Source organism: Ascaphus truei, chromosome 1 (genome assembly GCF_040206685.1).
Source record: "Ascaphus truei isolate aAscTru1 chromosome 1, aAscTru1.hap1, whole genome shotgun sequence".
Lineage (NCBI taxonomy): Eukaryota > Metazoa > Chordata > Amphibia > Anura > Ascaphidae > Ascaphus > Ascaphus truei.
The window spans coordinates 418,130,874-418,150,569 of NC_134483.1; the positions used below are offsets into that span (position 1 = coordinate 418,130,874).

At 41.9% G+C, this 19,696-nt stretch overlaps 1 protein-coding gene across 1 annotated transcript; it reads right to left on the reverse strand.

Annotated features, from left to right (window-relative positions):
• Positions 1-10,382: 10,382 nt before the first annotated feature.
• LOC142471401 (uncharacterized) lies at positions 10,383-12,330 on the reverse strand. The gene is made up of 2 exons (XM_075578210.1): positions 12,259-12,330; positions 10,383-11,895 (listed from the first exon to the last, which is right to left on the reverse strand). Exons 1-2 carry the CDS (start codon positions 12,305-12,307, stop codon positions 10,844-10,846), a joined length of 1,101 nt encoding a protein of 366 aa, XP_075434325.1. The 5' UTR covers positions 12,308-12,330; the 3' UTR covers positions 10,383-10,843.
• Between the last annotated feature and the right edge of the window lie 7,366 nt (positions 12,331-19,696).

A 19,696-nucleotide genomic window follows, 5' to 3' on the forward strand; every position in this document is an offset into this window, starting at 1 on the left:
CCGTTGGTGCACTTAAACAATACCTCCCTGATCCGAGTCCAGACCAGGTCAATTAGTAGAAGACTCCGTTGACCAACGACGTGGTTCTACACCGAAATCCTCTGCTCATCTGCTGTGAGACTCTGTAGGCGGATGCCTCTGGAGGGGCTTCCAGCTGGAGTGTACCCCTTAAAATAGTCTCTGTTGAAGTGTCCTGGCTTTGATTACAGGCAACAGGCTGCACTTCACTTTCAGAGGTGATGTCCTGCAGCTGATGCCTCTCACTGACACATTACTGGGGAAATGGTCCCTATCTAAGGCATTTCCCTGCAGCATACACAGCATACACCAACTACAGTAACTCAGGGGATCTACCTTGGACCTTGGGGGAAATCTGGCCTAGTCCAGGTGAGCACTGCTCCCTGGACTCTACCTTCACCCTCTCTGTCATGATCACAACTCCTGCGTGGCTCCCAGCGCGCAAAAATGGATCCAATTGCCTCAGTGAGAATTCCACAGCCCCATTGGCTCTCGCGTGACACGTGACCTATTCCCAAGGCTTCTGGAACTTGTAGTCCCCTTCCTAGGCCTATTTCTATTGACCAACGCTGTTTGCTGCCACTGCGCATGTGCGTGCTTGTCATGGCCACCGGGTGCTTGCTGCGCATGCACTCGCCTCCCAAACATGGCGGCACCCTTTACCGCCGCTCACCGCGGGTCTCCGGCGACCCACTCGCCTCCCTAGCAACCCGCTTGCTTCCTTAGCAACCGGAGGTAAGGGGAAGGGAGGGGGAACTCTGATGACCCGTGGGACCAGAGGGGACCTGGTTACACCCGTCTTTACCTTCAACTAATATAAACATGGAATATTCTTTCCAACAACTAGTATTAGTTGAATATATGTTTTTCACCACTCGGCTCCACTTGATTCCAGACAATCCTCCTCTTTTTGTTTTATTTAAAATGAACACGTCGGAGTAGTGTGATCAGTCATACCCGGTATGTAAAATATGATATTTTTAAAACATGCACCTTGTTACTGAAATGACAGCTGTCTGAGCATTTCTGTTGTAATGAACCCTGAAGGAAAGGAGCTGTGTCTGTAATGTTTTGTGAATGCTAATAAAGCTGTACTATCTCTAGTGCATTCTTGGCATGTACAAAGCCCATCTGACTGACACTAGACGACAATAACCAACTTGGAGAACAACAGCTTACCAAGCCAGTGACAGGGCTGCATTAAAAGTGTCATTCATCTTCTTAACTTTAGCACTGGGCCATCCAGGCTTGTCACTTACTTCTGCGTGGACGCTGGGAGTAGAATTTAGAGGATGCAGAACAACCACATGTTTCACATCCAATGCCTCTGTAACTTGAGACATGTCACTGGCATTATACTTCAACACTTCTATTTACCGTTATACTTTCACTTTTACTTTTTATTCCAAAGTAGTATGGATATGCCTGCATGTTATGTAAATGGATAAATATGCTGCCCTCCAGATATGACAGAGTCCGACACCTGTTGAAAACATATGTATATATATGTAGCCCCTCTTCCCGGGGCCAATCGCAGATTGGGCCCCCCCCCACTCTGTACTAGGGTCTGGCTACGTGTGTCTGGGTGGTGCATACCTGCTGGCAACAGGAGGGCCTGAGTCTCCCGCAATGGTATGGGGGATAACAGGGCCAGGTTACTGGGGTGGATGCCTCCGTCTTTACTCAGTGGTGCAACGCCTCCATCTCTGGTAAGCCCTAGCAGAGTGGGGTGAAATCCTTCCAGAGAGCCCCACTCAGGGGCGAGAGATTTCAGTCTCACACAGTCTCTTACTTAAGAAGTAGCAGCAGCTCTTTATTCACAGCACACAGCAGCGTAACAGCGACAACAGCAACACAGTTGCCTTCAATGTACAGGGTCTTCTCTCTCACCAGACTGCACACCCTCAGGATGGTCTCTGGGGCTCTTTGTTCCCTGCCTCCACCCCAAGTCACGGGCACTCAGGGTGGGGCTAGCTCTTCCCTCACCCTCTAGGCAGGGTGAGAAGCACTGGTCCACCTATAGCTCACTAGGCCCTACTCCTCAGGAACCTAGCTAGCTCACACACTCTGACTGTCCAGTCAGACACTCCAACACTACTGCTCAGGGCTGAACCCAGGACTGAACTCCTACTGTCACTGACAGGAACAGGCAACCTCTAAATTGAGACAGCCCTCCCCTTCATGACATCAGCAGGTACCGCCCCTGTGTCTATGCCTTCCACACAGGGTCAGGTGACCTACGTCCACCACTCAGAGCTGGGCTTGATGTGGGGGAAACCCATGATAACTACTGGCAGCCTGCCCTTAACAGGGCTTATACCAGTAGGAGGAAAGACATATAGCCCTATTTCTTACCAGGGCTACATATATATATATATATATATATATATATATATATATATATACATATACTGTAGTGCCGACGATTATTCTAAATTACAAACCTGGGGCAATCTCTAAAAAGACCCGGGTACATGCTGGGTATATGCTGCAACATTTCACACATTTCTGTAGACAGACTAATGGCCCATCGGATTAACAGCGGGGGTCCCTGTCAGGAACCCTGCTGTGTTAATCCGATGGGCCATTAGCCTCTGCAGAAATGTCACTGAAATGTACCCAGCATGTAAACTGGCTAGTTTAAGGCAAGTTTAAGACAAGCTTTAGAATACTCGTTGGCTCGTTTGTGTGTGTGTATATATATATATATATATATATATATATATATATATATATATATATATATATATATATATAATGCAGAATAAATGAGTTCTTCAGTATTAGGTGATACCTTTTTTATTGGACTAACAATTTATGTCATAGGACAAGCTTTCGAGAATTATCCTCTCTTCTTCAGGTCAAGCAATACTGATATACAAAGGATTCATTGGCTAAAACAGTGTAGAGAGAGGGGAAAAAAACCAAAAAAAAAACCAGATATTTACTGTAGATTAGGTAGGGTGTTAAGTGTTTGAAGCCAGGGGACAGTGTCAAAGAAAGGTGGGGAGGGGAGGGATACTGGGGGGGAGAGAAAGTGTGGATAAGAATAGAGACAAGCAGGATAATTACAAGCAATTTTGATAGGGTGTGAGAAAACCCATGTCCGCATTAAGGGCCTCATGCAGTAAGCGTTGATAAGGGAAATATGGCCATGTTATAGCCAAAATTGGGTTTGAGATTCAGTAAGCGCCGATAAGTGCTTCATATCGCCAGGTTTCGGAGCCGATAATTTGGTTATGGCCAGTCGCCTGCCGATAAGCCTGTTTTCGACACTGATCGCCACTTTTTTAAATCGGCTGGATTCAACAAAAAAAAACAGCTTATCGGGGCTGATCGGCACTACGAAATTGAGATGTTATGGCCGATTTCTCCCGCCAACTAAAGTTGGCATTTTGGACGGGAGAACGATCGCTAAGGCTGCCGGAACAGCAATTAGAAAAAAAAAATCTTCTGTACATCAATGGAAGTCAATGGAGCGGGGACGTATAACAGTATAGTACTGTTTACGTTTCATTGCTCACAATACAAGGGGGATTTGCATTACAGTGTGGGGGCATTCCCTGCATTGTGTCACAGCTGATGTGTCTTATTTGCATAACATTCGACTTTTACATGTTTTCAGCATTTGCGGGTCACATTACTCATCATGTGATGATGTGGCAAGGGAAAATACTATACTACACTCTTAAAGGAGAACCTCACATCATATCACACATTTTACTCAACTCAGCGACAATTATTTACATGATGTTACACATGTCACACATGTCACACATACACAGTATATTCATCTTCCTTTACATTACACAATGCTTGTAATGTGACACGCATCTTTAAACGTTCATGTACATCTGTCTTCTCATGTTTACATATACTTTTGGGTCCTCCCTATTTTCATGACGTCACTTATTGGACGCTCAATCACATTGCATGTTTACATTGTAACCGTTGCATTACAAGCACTTCAACCTAACTTATACACACATGTACAGTAATTCATCATTGGGACACCTTGTAAACTCATTCTATACCAACTATCCTCCTTACACAAATGCATGCATATGCACACGACTATTCATTGTTGCCAACATGTCACAATAACATGGATAATTACACATGTTACACAAAACTTTTCCCACGTCAATCTCAGCCTTTTTGTCTCATTACATGACTGACTCTTGCGTTCACAAGTGTTACATGCATTGCACATGCAACTATTTATTTGCAAGCAATCTTTGTACAAAGCTTCACGTCACATCATTGCCAAATATCATCATTCCCTGCAGAATACACACAACAAATACTTAGAACAACAAGTGCACACAGCTTGCCACAGAAGTACTTTATTATGTTAATGTAACACCTTGCATTTTACTATGTCACCTGACATCATCACATACCTATTTAAAGGACGCACATTACCTGCTCATTCACAGCTACTCATTTCAAAATGTTGCGAATGTTTAGGAGACGCAGGAACATTCTTTTCTATGACATGCTTGCTGATCAAGAGAATGATATAGGGCAAGGTAGGGACACACCGAGGGACAGTGACAGTGACGCGGATACGACAGGGACAGGGACAGGGAGAGGGACAGGCCGAGGGACAGGTAGAGGGACAGGAGATCAGAGGAGAAGACAGAGGAGACAACTTGTGCCTCGTCCGCGTCTGTACAGGGAGAGAACCCTGTTAGATGGGATGAGTGAGGAGGAGATTGTAAGTCGCTATCGTTTGAGTTCAGCAGCAATCTTAGCTCTTTATGAGGAGATAAGGGGGGATTTAGATTTTTTCACAGCCAGAGGTCGTGCAGTCCCTGGGCTTGTTAAAATGCTGTGCTCATTACATTATCTTGCTTCCGCGTCATACCAGACAACTGTGGGCATAGTGGGCGGGGTCTCGCAATCTACATTCTCGCGGGCCTTGACCCAGTTTCTCTATGCACTCAATAGACGCGCTAGGAATTATATTCATTTTCCTACAGAGGCAACAGAGTGGCTGGAAGTCAGGACTGGCTTTTATAATATAGCAGGGATACCATCTGTGCTGGGTGCAATCGATTGCACACATGTTGCTTTGATTGCACCTAGTCAGAGTGAGCATGTGTACCGCAATCGGAAGCACTACCATTCACTCAATGTACAGGTGGTATGTGATGCCACGATGAGGATAATGCATGTGGTACCAAAGTTCCCTGGTTCCAGTCACGATTCCTCTATCCTGAGGAACTCTTCAGTCTTCCATGCGTTCGAAGAGGGACATTTTGAACCTGGTTGGCTGCTGGGTGAGTACATATTTACATGTTCTAACACAAAACACATGTTGATTTAGGAATGTTGGCATTGTACAATTTGATCACTAATGTCAGCTTATGTGTGCTCCATTCATTATAGGTGACTCAGGATACGGAATTAGGCCGTGGCTCTTGACTCCGGTGCTAAACCCTCAAACTGAAGCAGAGGACAGGTACAATGCAGCCCATATATCTACAAGATCTGTTATAGAGAGGACATTTGGCCTACTCAAGACCAGGTTTAGGTGTCTGGACAGAACTGGTGGGGCTCTTCTATACAAGCCTCAAAAAGTGTCTGATATTATCCTTGCCTGTTGCATTTTGCACAATGTTGCACTCAGGCACAATGTACAGTCAGACCTAGCTGAGGCTTTGGTAGACGAGCATCCCACCCATGTAGCTGCTGAAAATGAACAAACAGCCAGTGGTGGCCAGACACGACAGAATCTCATCAATTCATTTTTTTCTTGTAAGTACAAACTCATATGTTCCTAGTACTACTTTTATAGTTTAATTATGTTATATTAACAATAATGTTTCTTTATATAACCTTCTGTTAGGACACAGATGAATATGGGTTGCACACCTTTCTTTTCTCTGCTGTGTGCACAAAGGGATGTGGCACCGGTATGTTATTGTTGCACAGGTTATATAATCCCTCTTCAATTGTACTTTAGTTGTGTGTATGTGAATACAACTTGGGTAACAAAGCAATAATATTTTAGCATTGTGTTATTCCTTATGCTAAGACAAAACACATATTATGCCCATAATCATTCATGCTTCTAGTATGCTTACATACAATGTTATTGGTGCAGTGTAACATGTACATCCATATGATGTGTACACCAGGCTGATTTACATTTTGAATGTCATGAAATATACATGGTGTTGTACATTTAACACCAAATACACACTTTGCTGTGTTGTTTACGGTACTGAAGATGGCATGTCAATGTTTGCAATTTATATATTGTTCCTTTGCATTATAGGTATATCTCCAGTATGACTGATCATGGTATGTATATTTGCTGACATCTCTCATAAGATGTGGCTACCTCAATCTTCCTATAATTATTGGAACTAAAAACCCAACATATTGGTTTAAACACAAATGTTACATATATGTACTTTCTGTATCATGTATATGCATTTAGCTACTCTTGAGCTTTCATGTGCATTGTATTACAAAATGATTACTCACATTTCATCACATTTTATGTATGTTTCCTTATAATTTCCATTAATGTAATATAGAGGTGGTTGGAGAAAAGGGGATAACTGTACTTATTTGTTTACTTACGGGAGCACATTCATCACTAGCATAGACACACTTTTTAAGACAACTGTTTGTGTCTCTATCAATTGGTGTAGGATCCATGTATAACACCGACAAATGATAACACCAGCTTTATTATGGTAGCTTATATCATCATATTGACTATACTATGTATTTCTAAACGATTAATAAACACAGTAAACTATAGTTAGTTAGGTTAATGAAATATACACAGAAACGTACTTCATAACATGATGGTGATGTCATATTCAGAACATCATGCATTGGAGGGGACCATAACATCTGGCCAGTAACATTATTTGCTACAGTCCCAAACCATTTTATCTACATACCCATGTAACAAGAGATTTTAAAAATAAATGGCTACTTGGTTGTAAGTGTCCTTTACATTGGGAGAAGGAGTGGCTCAGTGAGTAAAGACACACACTGGCACTGATAGTTTGAAGCAGGGGAGTCTGGTTCAATTCCCGGTGTGGGCTCCTTGTGACCTTGGCCAAGTCACTTTATCTCCCTGTGCCTCATGCGGCAAAAAAACATTTGTACGTTCCACGGGCCAGGGACCTCAGGCTGAAACATGTGTCTGTAAATCGCTGCGTACAACTAGCAGCCCTATACATGAACATGCTCATATTATTATTATTATTGTTACATAGTTTCGACAGTCATACGTTCCATTACATATTAGAATACACAAATGTGTTAGCAGAGTGGGAATGGTTGTTATATATAAAACACACCATGTCATAAAATGTTAGTAGTCATTAAAGAACACTCAATAAAAATTCATGAGGCACTCTTTTGCAACATCATTATGTTAATTAAGTGCTTATGCAATATAGGCATAAGGGTATCACATTTTTAATTGTTTGTTAATAAGCGCTGCAAGCAATATAAAATTAGTTCCATATGTAGTATAGTAGTCGGTGGCTCCTCCTCACAATCATCTCATATAAAGGTAGACTCTTCTGAAATCATACATTGATCCGATTGTATCTTCCCCGACATCTCTGAAATACAGCAAACACATGATGGTCAAAGATGGCACCTTACTAGATATGCATCCGTGACAACGCGTTACGCAGCTCTATATGATTGTGTAGATACACACGTCAGTCACTTATATGTTAGAAGTAAAACTGTTCATCAGTATGTAATGTTTCTTTAAATTTGTAGCAGGCATAACTATGTATAAGAAGTGAACGTTGCCTGTATACTGAAAGATGTGCGCGCACATCTTTGTGTGCGCACGCACTTCACGCTTGGCTCCACTAACTGTTAGCGCATGCGCAAAACAAAGCGTACGTTGTGCGTTCAATACATGTTGAAAATACCTGTAAACATAACATCTTTATTTCAAATACAATGAAGACGAAACTACATTCGTTCTAAACGAGTACATCTGTATTCTTTTTAAACAGACGTGTTTGAACAGAAAGCACGGCCGATAACACAATGCGCAAATGCAATACGTGTGACGTCATGTTAAGCCAGCGTGAAACGCACGCTAACACTCCTCCCACTCAATTAACATTCGGCTAACGCCCAGGGTACGCCTACAAACACTGAGCCGCACGCATCACACACTGCAGTTACCGTTACTATAACAAAACATGACAGCCAATAGGCTTTGAGGCGCGCACGTCGCTTGGGGGCGGGACTTACATCACTAATCCTTTTTAAGGACGCCTTGGCCCATGACAAGGGTCCCACGTCATACGTGGTGGACCCGGTTTTCAATGTTGTAGATGTTGCATGATAACAAAACAGGTATGTGTTAGAGTAATGGTAAAATGTTGCTAATATGTTTAAAGGGATAGGAAAGTACGTATATTTATTCCGTCAGCAATGTGTACTACTCTTTCAGGTCCTACTATATTGTATTAGGAAACAATTTGTTTGTGATCGCTACATGTTATGCAGTCTGCAATGTTACGCTGTATCCACGCATTGAAAGTGAAAATGGTGGTTACAAAAAAAAAAAAAATTTAAACGCAGAGTCAACGCATAACGATTGTTATATTTACCATTCTTCTAGAATTAACTCTTCGCCTGGCTGCAACTGGTCGCTCCAGAAATGCAAGGCATTTTCATCCACGCTTAACCCAACCGCTGAATCCAGTATGGCACATATCTCCTCCAGGATGCGCTCATAGGAATCGCCACTGCTTTCTTCAAATAATTGGTCGGGAGGTAGGTTCATTTCTTCGGGTTCCCATTCCAATGCATTTTCAGCTGAAAGGCTTGGTACATAATCATAGTACTTTTGTTCTTGTACAATGTGGGTTTCAGGAATGGAGGCTGCAGATATTGCAGCACGTATCGATTCAAACGGATCAGTAGTAGCGGATACATTGCTATTGCCATTAGGAATAAATATGCCTTTCACGACAATATAAGTGCCGTCTTTCAGGAGAAATTGTTTTTCCGGGGCAATCTTCCAGAAACCATAGGTGTGTTGTAGCTTATCCTGGTCACGTTCAAAAAAGTCATTACTTGATAAAGTGAATCTTATTGAGGAATTAAAATTCCGTGCATGCTTACGGTCTTGGTAATAAGGATATTTTGCTCGAATGAAATCATCGATTTGGCGTGTGCTTGCTTTCTGTCCGCGACTGTTCAAGATGGCTTCACAGATCATGTACTTATACCCTAAAAGGGGATTAATATTGTTAACGAATTCATCAGCCATGTCTGAGTAGCACAAAAGCTGTGTGCAGGTCTGTGTTATTTGCTCATCAAAATGAATGTGCTGAATGGCTAACAAACTCCTGTTTTTCCTTGTCAAGGTCAACAAAACTAACTACTTTGACTCCTTATTTCAAACGCCAATTGGATTTGTTTGTCTAATTGGGTTAACAGTTGTGGTTCTTGATATGGGACTGTGGGAGAAACATTTCTCCTTCTTTTATCTCGTTTGTGAAAAACATCCCTAGACTTTGAATGCGTTCACATAGTGTTTTTTTGAAAACTAACAAAGACCAGTGTGTGAAAATATTTCTTAGCCAGGCATATCAGTAAAAACACACCTGCAAAAAGAAATGTTTTTTCCCCGCTTACATTTCTGTGTGTATGTGAAAGTCTGGTTAACTCCCTGTCTGCATGAGTTTAAATACGTGTGTATATATATATATATATATATAAATATATCTCTTATAAAAATATATATATATTTATATATTATATTTTATTTTTTTTTATATTGCAGGAGTACACACAACATTGATGGCATTAAGTATACCTTGTATGAAACCTATTTAAATGGTGAGAAACATGATTGAATTAAGTAATAAACATTTGTTTAAGCACAATACTGTTAGAGTCTCATACTTAGGATATTTCTCAAACATTAGGCCTGTATTATTAAAATAGTGTTTTCACAAGGAAGCATGAAGTGTATTAGTTTGTGTATACCAGTTTATATAGTACTATATATATATATATATATATATATATATGTATATATATATATGTATATATATATATGTATATATATATATATATATATATATATATATACATATATATATATATACATATATATATATACATATATATATATACATATATATATATACATATATATATATACATATATATATATACATATATATATATACATATATATATACATATATATATATATATACATATATATATATACATATATATATATACATACACATATATATATACACACTCACACACTCACACTCACACTCACTCAGTGTGTGTGTGTGTGTGTGTGTGTGTGTATATATATTATTATACATTCTGAGATGTTATAGAAACGAACACACAACTGATTAAAGGACAAAATTACAATGGCCAAGCAAGGCAAAGGTAAGTAATAATTTACACATAATCCTGCTGTACACGTACAAGAAAGATGTTTGCACTTACTTAGGTGTTTTAATAATTGCATGTGACTAATATGCATATGCAATTCTTACATCAATTAACACACCCAAATGCAATGTTTTGCTGCAAAGTCAATGGCAGCTTCTCTAAACTTAGCAACTGGCTCCTGGTGGACCATTACTGAACAGACGATTACAACATAAATATTTATAACACAATTAATTATGAGTGTTAACATTTCCAAAACTTCACGTGTACAAGAACATAGTTGAAAGTTTGGAAACAACACAGTCTTCAGCATACATACAATAGTAATTAGATAATCTGAAGTCAACAAAACAAGGCCAAAGACATATTTTCTGAATTATAACATTTATTTTTTTTGTTCCTTTTGCGAGCGAGTAACAGGCCTGCTTGTTGTCTCTTGAATTTTCCTTTTTCTTTTGCCACCAACTTTAGGCACAACAGAGCCACTTTGAGTGGCCTCTGGCACTTCACGGGCAGGGCTTGTGGCCAGTGACTGTTCACCTACGGGGCTTGTGGCCAGTGACTCACCTACAGGGCTTGTGGCCAGTGACTCACCTACAGGGCTTTTGGGCAGTGATTCACCTACAGGGCTTTTGGGCAGCGATTCACCTACAGGGCTTTTGGGCAGCGATTCACCTACAGGGCTTTTGGGCAGCGACTCACCTACAGGGCTTTTGGGCAGCGATTCACCTACAGGGCTTTTGGGCAGCGACTCACCTACAAGGCTTTTGGGTAGTGACTGTTCACGGACAGGGCTTGTGCCCAGTGACACATGTGAGCAAGTTGGTAGACACTGCACAAGTGATGGTTGGTCTGTTTCATGTGTGTCTTGTTTTGTTTTTGTCGCCTCCTTTGTAGGTGTCTGCTGCTGAATTTGTACAGATGGCAGCGGTAGGATGTCATCAGGAACCTGCACAGCAATGTCTGCTACTTGACCGGTAACATTTGGGCCTGGTGAATGAATATCAGATGAATGTGGTGAAAACTGACCTGCATGAACAGATCCTGGCTGGGAGGTGTTGAATTGTGGTACATTAGTCATTCTCCAGTAATTAGCTTGTGTTTGCTGAACAACTAATGCTTCGAATGAGGTGTTGATTTTTTGCAACTGTTTAGGCACTTCAATGAAGACTCTGTGGAGATGTGCCAATTGTGATACTGTTTCTTCCTGCAGTCCAATCATCCTTTCCAGCACTGTCATCATGTCTGAATGGCGACGATTTTCTGCGTCCACTATTTTTCCCTCTGAAGCTACAATTGCATCGTATGTGGAAGTTGATGGACGATTTGGCGGTACAACAGTTTCTATTGGCACCTCTTCATGGTCACATGATTGTATTTCAGTCTCTTCTGTGGCGTCATCCTCATCATACTCATCATCCTCATCACCATGATGTTCTAAAAAGAAATGTACACATTATTAAATGGCATGTTAATGTATGCTGTGTTACTATGTAATTGTACTGTGTCCTAAGTAACACCTAACATGTTAGCATACGTTTTATAACCTCATTAAAAACTACCTTGACTTACGAATAATGTTTGGACTCAGTATGAAATATGAATGAATGAAAAGTTGCTCTAAACTCAGAAGTCCTACATGATAATTAACATCACTAACACAATACATGTTGCCTTACACTTAATTTTCACTGACACTAAGTAATCCTATTTAAAGAAGATGTGCAAAACAAATAATGCACATGACAACATAACATATAGAAGAGCACATATTATATGGCCAGCAAATGATACACTCACCTTCTAGTAGTGTTGAGCTGGCTGACCCAGGTGAAGACACTTGTTCCATCTCAGGTGACACATGTCCTCCAGGGGCAACTATATATAACAATAACATAAGTTTTACATTTACATGTGTAAATATTGAACAAACACTTATTGTATGTTCTGTATTTATGATTAACTAACAACATCAGTTCCTTAACCGAAAATGTGTGTGAAAGTGAACATAAATAGTTGTAATAACACTGTACATGCCTGTGTACTTAGAATTTTTGAGTTCCCTAACATACAACATACTATGTTTCTGCAGTAATGCGTGAGGATAAATAGATTAAATGAGTACATAAAAATCATATGTTGTGTAGTGATATCAGTATCATAATGTACATAACTATCATGAGATGACCATTCACAATGGTTATCATGAAGGTGGTCATATTGCAAAAAGTGTTGTTTTTGGTAGAGGATATGTGTGGTACATTAATCGAAGATGTGGCACACCTGAATGTGGCTGTGACTCAACAAGACAACACATGCAGTGTGTGATAATGTGTCTTTCATAGTAGTTCAACTATAGATATGAGTGAACTAATGTGTGACGTACGCTTTGATAAGTAATGAGTTGTTGGGGCATTTAGTAGCTAGAGTTAAGCTTTCAAATGAGTGTGATTAACTTCAGTTGTGCTATTCAGGTTGTAAGAAAGGTATTCCCTTCCCCAAAAAGCCTAATCAGCCACACCTTTCAATGACTTGAAACAGGTGCAAATGGTGTGAACTAAGTTGACCGTGAAATGAGGCTGTAATTAGTGTGTGTGCTGAACCCCACCCCCTCTGTTGAAGTGTATGCTGTGATGAGATATTAATTGCAGCTGCTTTAACACAATGGTAGATGAGCTAAGTAGTCATCTGCAGTGTTTAAGTTATGAAAACAATGACATAACATATGATACGTGTGCCTCATTATGCTGTCTGTATATGACATAAAGCAAAAATGGACCTTTTCATAAGCAACTATAGATGTGTTAGTGCCAGTGATGTTTGTAGGCCGTTACATGCAATTTCTTTGATGCATGCTTAAAATAGGCAGTAATGTCATGTTTGTCGGAGTAAAATCAATAAAATACACAATAATATGATACATATTTCTGTTCTGTACCTGTAGCTACTAATAATTTCTCATGAACATGTGTTACACATGTGTACTACCCTGTTGTTCCCCATCTTCGCCCACCATCAATTGCTTCCACTGCAGCTATGCATTTTGGGAATTCACATGTAAATGAGCACGCAATGGCACGTGCTATATTAGTTACTGCTTTTAGTAGGACTACTACATATATGTCTATTTTGAGATATATATATACAGAATCAGACATATACATATATAGATGCAGGTATGCTTATATTGTGAAGACAGTATAAAAAGCAGTGTAAATATGCAAAATAACTGTAAGCAACGACACGCCTAGTACAGTAATATTTATCACCTGCTGGAAATTGTGGCGGATAAATTCCAATGTCACGGTCACCAGCCAAGCCTTCCACGACGACGGTAAGTAATTTTGGCCGAAGCAGCTCCTCCAATGGAGTCAATATGAGACGTTGTGGTGTGGGCCCACCTCCAGTGCCAGTAGCATGCACGCGTTGGTCTTGTATTTTCTTTTTCAATTTGGACCTAATATCATCAAATCTTTTCCGACAATGATACTTGTCCCTGACACTATTCCCACAGGCATTGACACCAATGACTATTGTGTCCCACATTTCTTTTTTGCTTGCTGCACTTGTCCGCCCTTGAAAAACATATAAAAGATATGAGGTAAATTAATAATAATATAAGCACCAGTTTCCTACACTGCTAGCTGTTCCAAGAGATAGCAAACATGCTGTTTTATGTGTAATATGTGCAGCACATGAGCATTCACTACTAAACCTATACATGTAAGCAAGGTTGCATTCATATTGTATGCAGTTCTGGCAAATTGACCGCCTGTGTTTATTTGTCCTTGTAAGGCATGATAAAAAGCTGTGTTTCCACACTAATGAACATAGAAAGATATTGTGTACCCATATTTGCATATGAACAAAACTCAGATGACCTAGGATCACATGTATTTGAATAATAAATGTAAAGTTACACTTACCTACTAAATGTCCATAGAGACTGTCATAGTGCTCCAGAATGCCAGTGACAAGAGCCCTATTTTCCTGGTCATTGAAGCGAGGATTACGTGGCTTCTCCACACGTTTTTTCCGAGCAGGTTTAGGGTCAGAGCTTGGCTGGTGCTGACTGGACTCTCCTTCTTCCAATGGAAGAGCCTCCAAAAGCTGGCCACCAGCAAGCACGCCACCACCAGACACCCCATCAGCAACTGCGCCACCAGCAGCACTCCCAGCACCAGCACTCCCACTCCTAGCACCAGCACTCACACTCCTAGCACCAGCACTCACACTCCTAGCACCAGCACTCACACTCCTAGCACCAGCACTCCCAGCACCAGCACTCCCACTCACAGCAACAGCACTCCCACTCCCAGCACCAGCACTCCCACTCACAGCAACAGCACTCCCACTCCCAACAACAGCACTCCCACTCCCAACAACAGCACTCCCACTCCCAGCAACACCACTCGCAGCACCAGCACTCCCACTCCCAACAACAGCACTCCCACTCCCAGCAACACCACTCGGTGTACCAGCAACATCACTCCCCTGAACAGAACGTTCACTCCGACGCGTACTCCCACGAGTAGCACTCCCACTCCCACCAGCATCACTCTTCCCACGCTTTGCGGGCATACTTCCAGCACTCACAAAAAACAGACAAGAAATGTACAGGCAATCACACGACCCACTTCCACATATAAAACAAGACAAAGATGTAAACAAAACAACAAAGGACAAAGCTCACCCAATACACAACAAGTCTCTCAGTCAATATGCAAATCTTCAATCGTCCAGCTCTGTGCGTCTCTCTCTCTCTCTCACTCCCAACAACACAGAGAATGATTAGCAGTACACGTTGCCTTTAAATATGGCGCGCAATCAAAAACATGCTTGTTTCGCCTGATTCAGCAAGATTTGTGATTGTGCAACCTAACAGCACCCCGCCACGCACGCCGATACACCTGTGTGTGATCGGCTCATCATCGTGAGAGTGGGCGGATTTGTTTTCTGGTTGATTTTGAATGTATTCGGCACTTACTGCATACGGAGAGGGAAAAACGCCAATAACATGACTAATCGATAAGCTTGCCGATTTCACATAATCGTCGCTTACTGCATGAGGCCCTAAGTCCTTTGATGCTCACCTGTGGGACATCACTTCTCACAACCAGATCATTCCATAAATGATCTAAAAATCAAAATCCTCAATGGAATGTTTAAAAGCACCCAAGAACGGAAAACATTTGAACTCAGAATGATAAGACTCTTTGACACCAAAACCAAAGGACTTAATGCGGACATGGGTTTTCTCACACCCTATCAAAATTGCTTGTAATTATCCTGCTTGTCTCTATTCTTATCCACACTTTCTCTCCCCCCCCCAGTATCCCTCCCCCTCCCCACCTTTCTTTGACACTGTCCCCTGGCTTCAAACACTTAACATCCTACCTTATCTACAGTAAATATCTGTTTTTTTGGTTTTTTCCCTCTCTCTACACTGTTTTAGCCAATGAATCCTTTGTATATCAGTATTGCTTGACCTGAAGAAGAGAGGATGACTCTCGAAAGCTTGTCCTATGACATAAATTGTTAGTCCAATAAAAAAGGTATCACCTAATACTGAAGAACTCATTTATTCTGCACTATCGCAACTGGACTAACACGGCTATTTTCTGCTTTATACTGCACCGACACACTTTATTCGAGCAAATACCCGGTATGTACCTGGCAGATACCTGGAATGCGCCACTCCTCACCTCTGACAAGCCCCGTTGCCTTTGCCTTCCCAGCCTGGGTTCATGCCTGGCTGATGGGCGGCTGATCTGTTAAATGATAATGATTAGGATATAATTGGCTGCAATGCTTCGCGTGTCTACCAGATGGCATAAATTCATGAATTGTAATGCAGTATATATATATATACTGTGCAGTATTGCAGCCAGCAGGAATAAAATGCTTCAATCCCTGCTTGGAAAATACCTCAATGCACTCGGGCAGAAAACAGTCACAAACCTCAATACACCCGGGTATACCCGAATTCGTGGGACTAGCCAAGCTCGAATAAAGTGTGTCGCCAGTGTATATATATATATATATATATATATATATATACATTATTTCCCCTTTGTTTCAGAATTACATACAATTGGGGTATATGTATCAAGGAAATAACTGTGTGATACTGGTCAGTAATAAAAAATCCTGTATCAAAGAAAAATCCTATTGGTTGCATTGAGATTTTATCCTTTTATACATATGGTGCACAGTTTTGCCCCACAATTGCACCACATTTGCCCTGTTACATAGGCCCTGTAGATGATGTGCTATTGCATGAAAATCCCCATTAAATCAATGGGACTTTTCATGCGATAACACGTCACCTGTGCTAAGGGCCATACAGTACCCCAGTGTTTCTAATCCTAGAGAAAAACTGTGTAATCATTGAAGGCAATAGCATGGACTGTGGCTGCCACGTACACGCGTGTGTGTGAAAGGGGTTAATTAGCCTTACCTCCCCGCAGGGCACTAAAAATGAGCTCTGCAAACCCCCAAATGGTCATTTTACACCCCAATTATGCTGCCACCATCAGAAATTACATAAGGGCTTAACCAAAGGAGTCACGGGTCCCTCACCCTACCAAAAAATATACAAATTACATAAAACACCAATGTAGCAGAACAAGTCAGAATATAAGGACAATCTCTTCAAAAGATACTATGGGCCTATGCACCAAGCTCTGATAAGTCACTTATCGCCACCTTATCGCCCCAAAAGCCTACTGCTATTCAGTAAGACCTGATAAGTCGGTGATAGGAGAACTTATCTCTGCAAATTTTTTAGCCGAAAAAAAAAATCGCCAGTCGCGCGGCGATAAGCCACTAATCACCACTTATCGCCAGCTTTTCAAACTCCTGGTATTCTAGTAGCCCCGATTAGCTTATCGAGGCTAATCATGGCTCTAGAATTTAGATTTCCTCTTAAAACCGTCTCGCCAGGAAAAGTTGGCAAGAGATTGATGAGAAGCAGCAGAAAAGCGGCGAGACGTGACTTAGAATTTTTTTTTTCCCCTGCATCGGATTGATCCATTAATATCAGCACCGGAGGCCCCCGGCATCAATCCCATGCAATAAAAATGCATTTACAGTCAACTTCATTACCTTAGCGGCTAACCGCTAAGGCAATGAAGGGGTAATGGACAACAGCAGCTTTATTAGGGGCTGAGGGGGTGAGTGAAGGGGGTACTTGCCCTTCACTCACCCCTTCTGTCCCCAATAAACATTACAATATGTTATAATCACCAATACTTAACCCACCCCCTGTGCCCCCACATAAAACCATAATTTAGTTTTTTATACACAGGATTCATACCAGAGGCCTGCGGGTGTCCGGGGGTGTCCGTGGGCCTCAGGTGGTCCCGGCGGGTGTCTGAGGGTCCTCTGGTGGTCCCTGTGGGTGTCTATGAGCCTCCAGGTGGTCCCCGCGGGTGTCTTGGGGCCCCAATGAGGTCCTCGGGTGGTCCCCATGGTTGTCTGGGTGTCCCCAGGTCATCCCCATGGGTGTCGGGGGGCCCTCAGATGGTTCCCACAGGTGTCTGGGGGCCCTCAGGTAGTTCCCATGCTTGTCCAGTGGTCCTTGGGTGGTCCCTGTGGGTTCCGTGGGTTCTTAGGTGGTTCCCTTGGCCGTCCGGGGGTCCTCGGGTGGTCCCCTTGGGTCCCCGCTGGCCTGCGGTACCAATCCTATTGTAAAAATAAATAAAATTGCATACATTTCAATTAATTCACCTCTCAAAGTAAATAAAAACCTTTCTACTTACCCTGCCATTCTGATGGGCGTCCTCATCAGCATACTGCAGGGCCATGTCCTCCATTGCCAGTAAGAATACATGAAATAAAATAATCTAATGGCCCCTAACCCCTTAATCACCTTAGCGGTTAATAACCGCTACAGAAATTAAGGGGTTAACCCCGCCCCCCGCTACCCACCAGGGAGGCCTAACCACCCACCCTGGACCCACTATAATCACCCTATACCCATTGATTGGCATAGTGGTACATTATACCTATATAATATCGGCATGATAAGCCACTATAGCACTCAATGGTCACCCTAATAAAAAAAGCATGAAGGCCAAAATTAAACAATAATCAAACATATACACAAGCACATTAACACCACAATTCAATCAATAAAAACACTAGCCAACACATGAAAGAAATACAAGCAGGGGTTCTCCTGAGCTGAACCACATTGATTTCAGCCTCGGGGACTCCCTGCTTCCCAAGTTACAGGCCTAGATATGGGGTGCCAATATGTCCTTCATTATTTAAATCCATGGTCACGTGACGCGGACGATTTAAAAATGGCGGTGATACTGACACCCGATGCCCCATACCAGGGCCTGTAACTCGGGAAGCAGGGTGTCGCTGAGGCTGAAATCAAATCACTTCAGCTCAGGAGACCCCCTGCTCCCACACACTATTAATACAAATTAGATTGAAGGAGCTTCATTACCAAAGCAGATAGCCGCTACGGTAACGAATATGGGGTGCCGGTATCTCCTATGCATTGAAATGTCCCGCGTCACGTGACCGTGGGAATCAAATGCATAGGAGATACCGGCACCCCATAACAGGGCCTGTATCTCAGGAAGCAGGGGCCCCCGGACCTGAAATCAACAGTGTTCTGCTCCGGAGACCCCCTGCTCACGTACACCAGTAATAAAATGTCAATTAAAAAACAAATTCGGGCGAGATTTGTGCAGAGAGAGGCATCTTTCTCTCTCGCTGCAGCAGAAAGAACTCGCCGGGTGAGCCCCTTTCAGCGGGGCGATCTTCACGCCGCCGGCTACTCGCCATTTTTGGAAATGTTGCTATCACTGGGATTCGGAGTTTTCTGCATACCGTGATAGCAACGCTGCAAAAATGGCGATTTAAAAACCCTGGTGATTTTTTTCTGTCGGAGATTAGTGCATACTGTAGGCCCCTATGTTTTTGTATTTGTTACATTTTAGATTTAATCTTACAAAAGGTGCTTGTTCCAAAAAAAAGATTACCAAAGGATATATACTGTTGTATAGGGTCATACAGTTTATAAAATAAGAAGGAATACAGCAGAAAACCTACACATTACAAGGGAAAGTCTTGTAACAGGTCTTCAAGGGGTCCCATGTAGAGATAATCGGAGATCCATGCACACAATGTAATCCCTAAGTAGATTTGATTTATGTGTTTCAGGCACAAACTCTTACTGTTCATATTTCTTTGATGTTTGAGAGATGCCAGATTCCTG

What these genes read in the sequence shown, in the direction of transcription:
- LOC142471401 (XM_075578210.1), bottom strand. Translation starts at nt 12,307, where the DNA reads ATGGAACAAGTGTCTTCACCTGGGTCAGCCAGCTCAACACTACTAGAA. An exon ending in CAGCTCAACACTACTAGAAG is followed by an intron (nt 11,896 to 12,258) that starts GTGAGTGTATCA and finishes ATTTCTTTTTAG; the next exon opens with AACATCATGGTGATGAGGAT.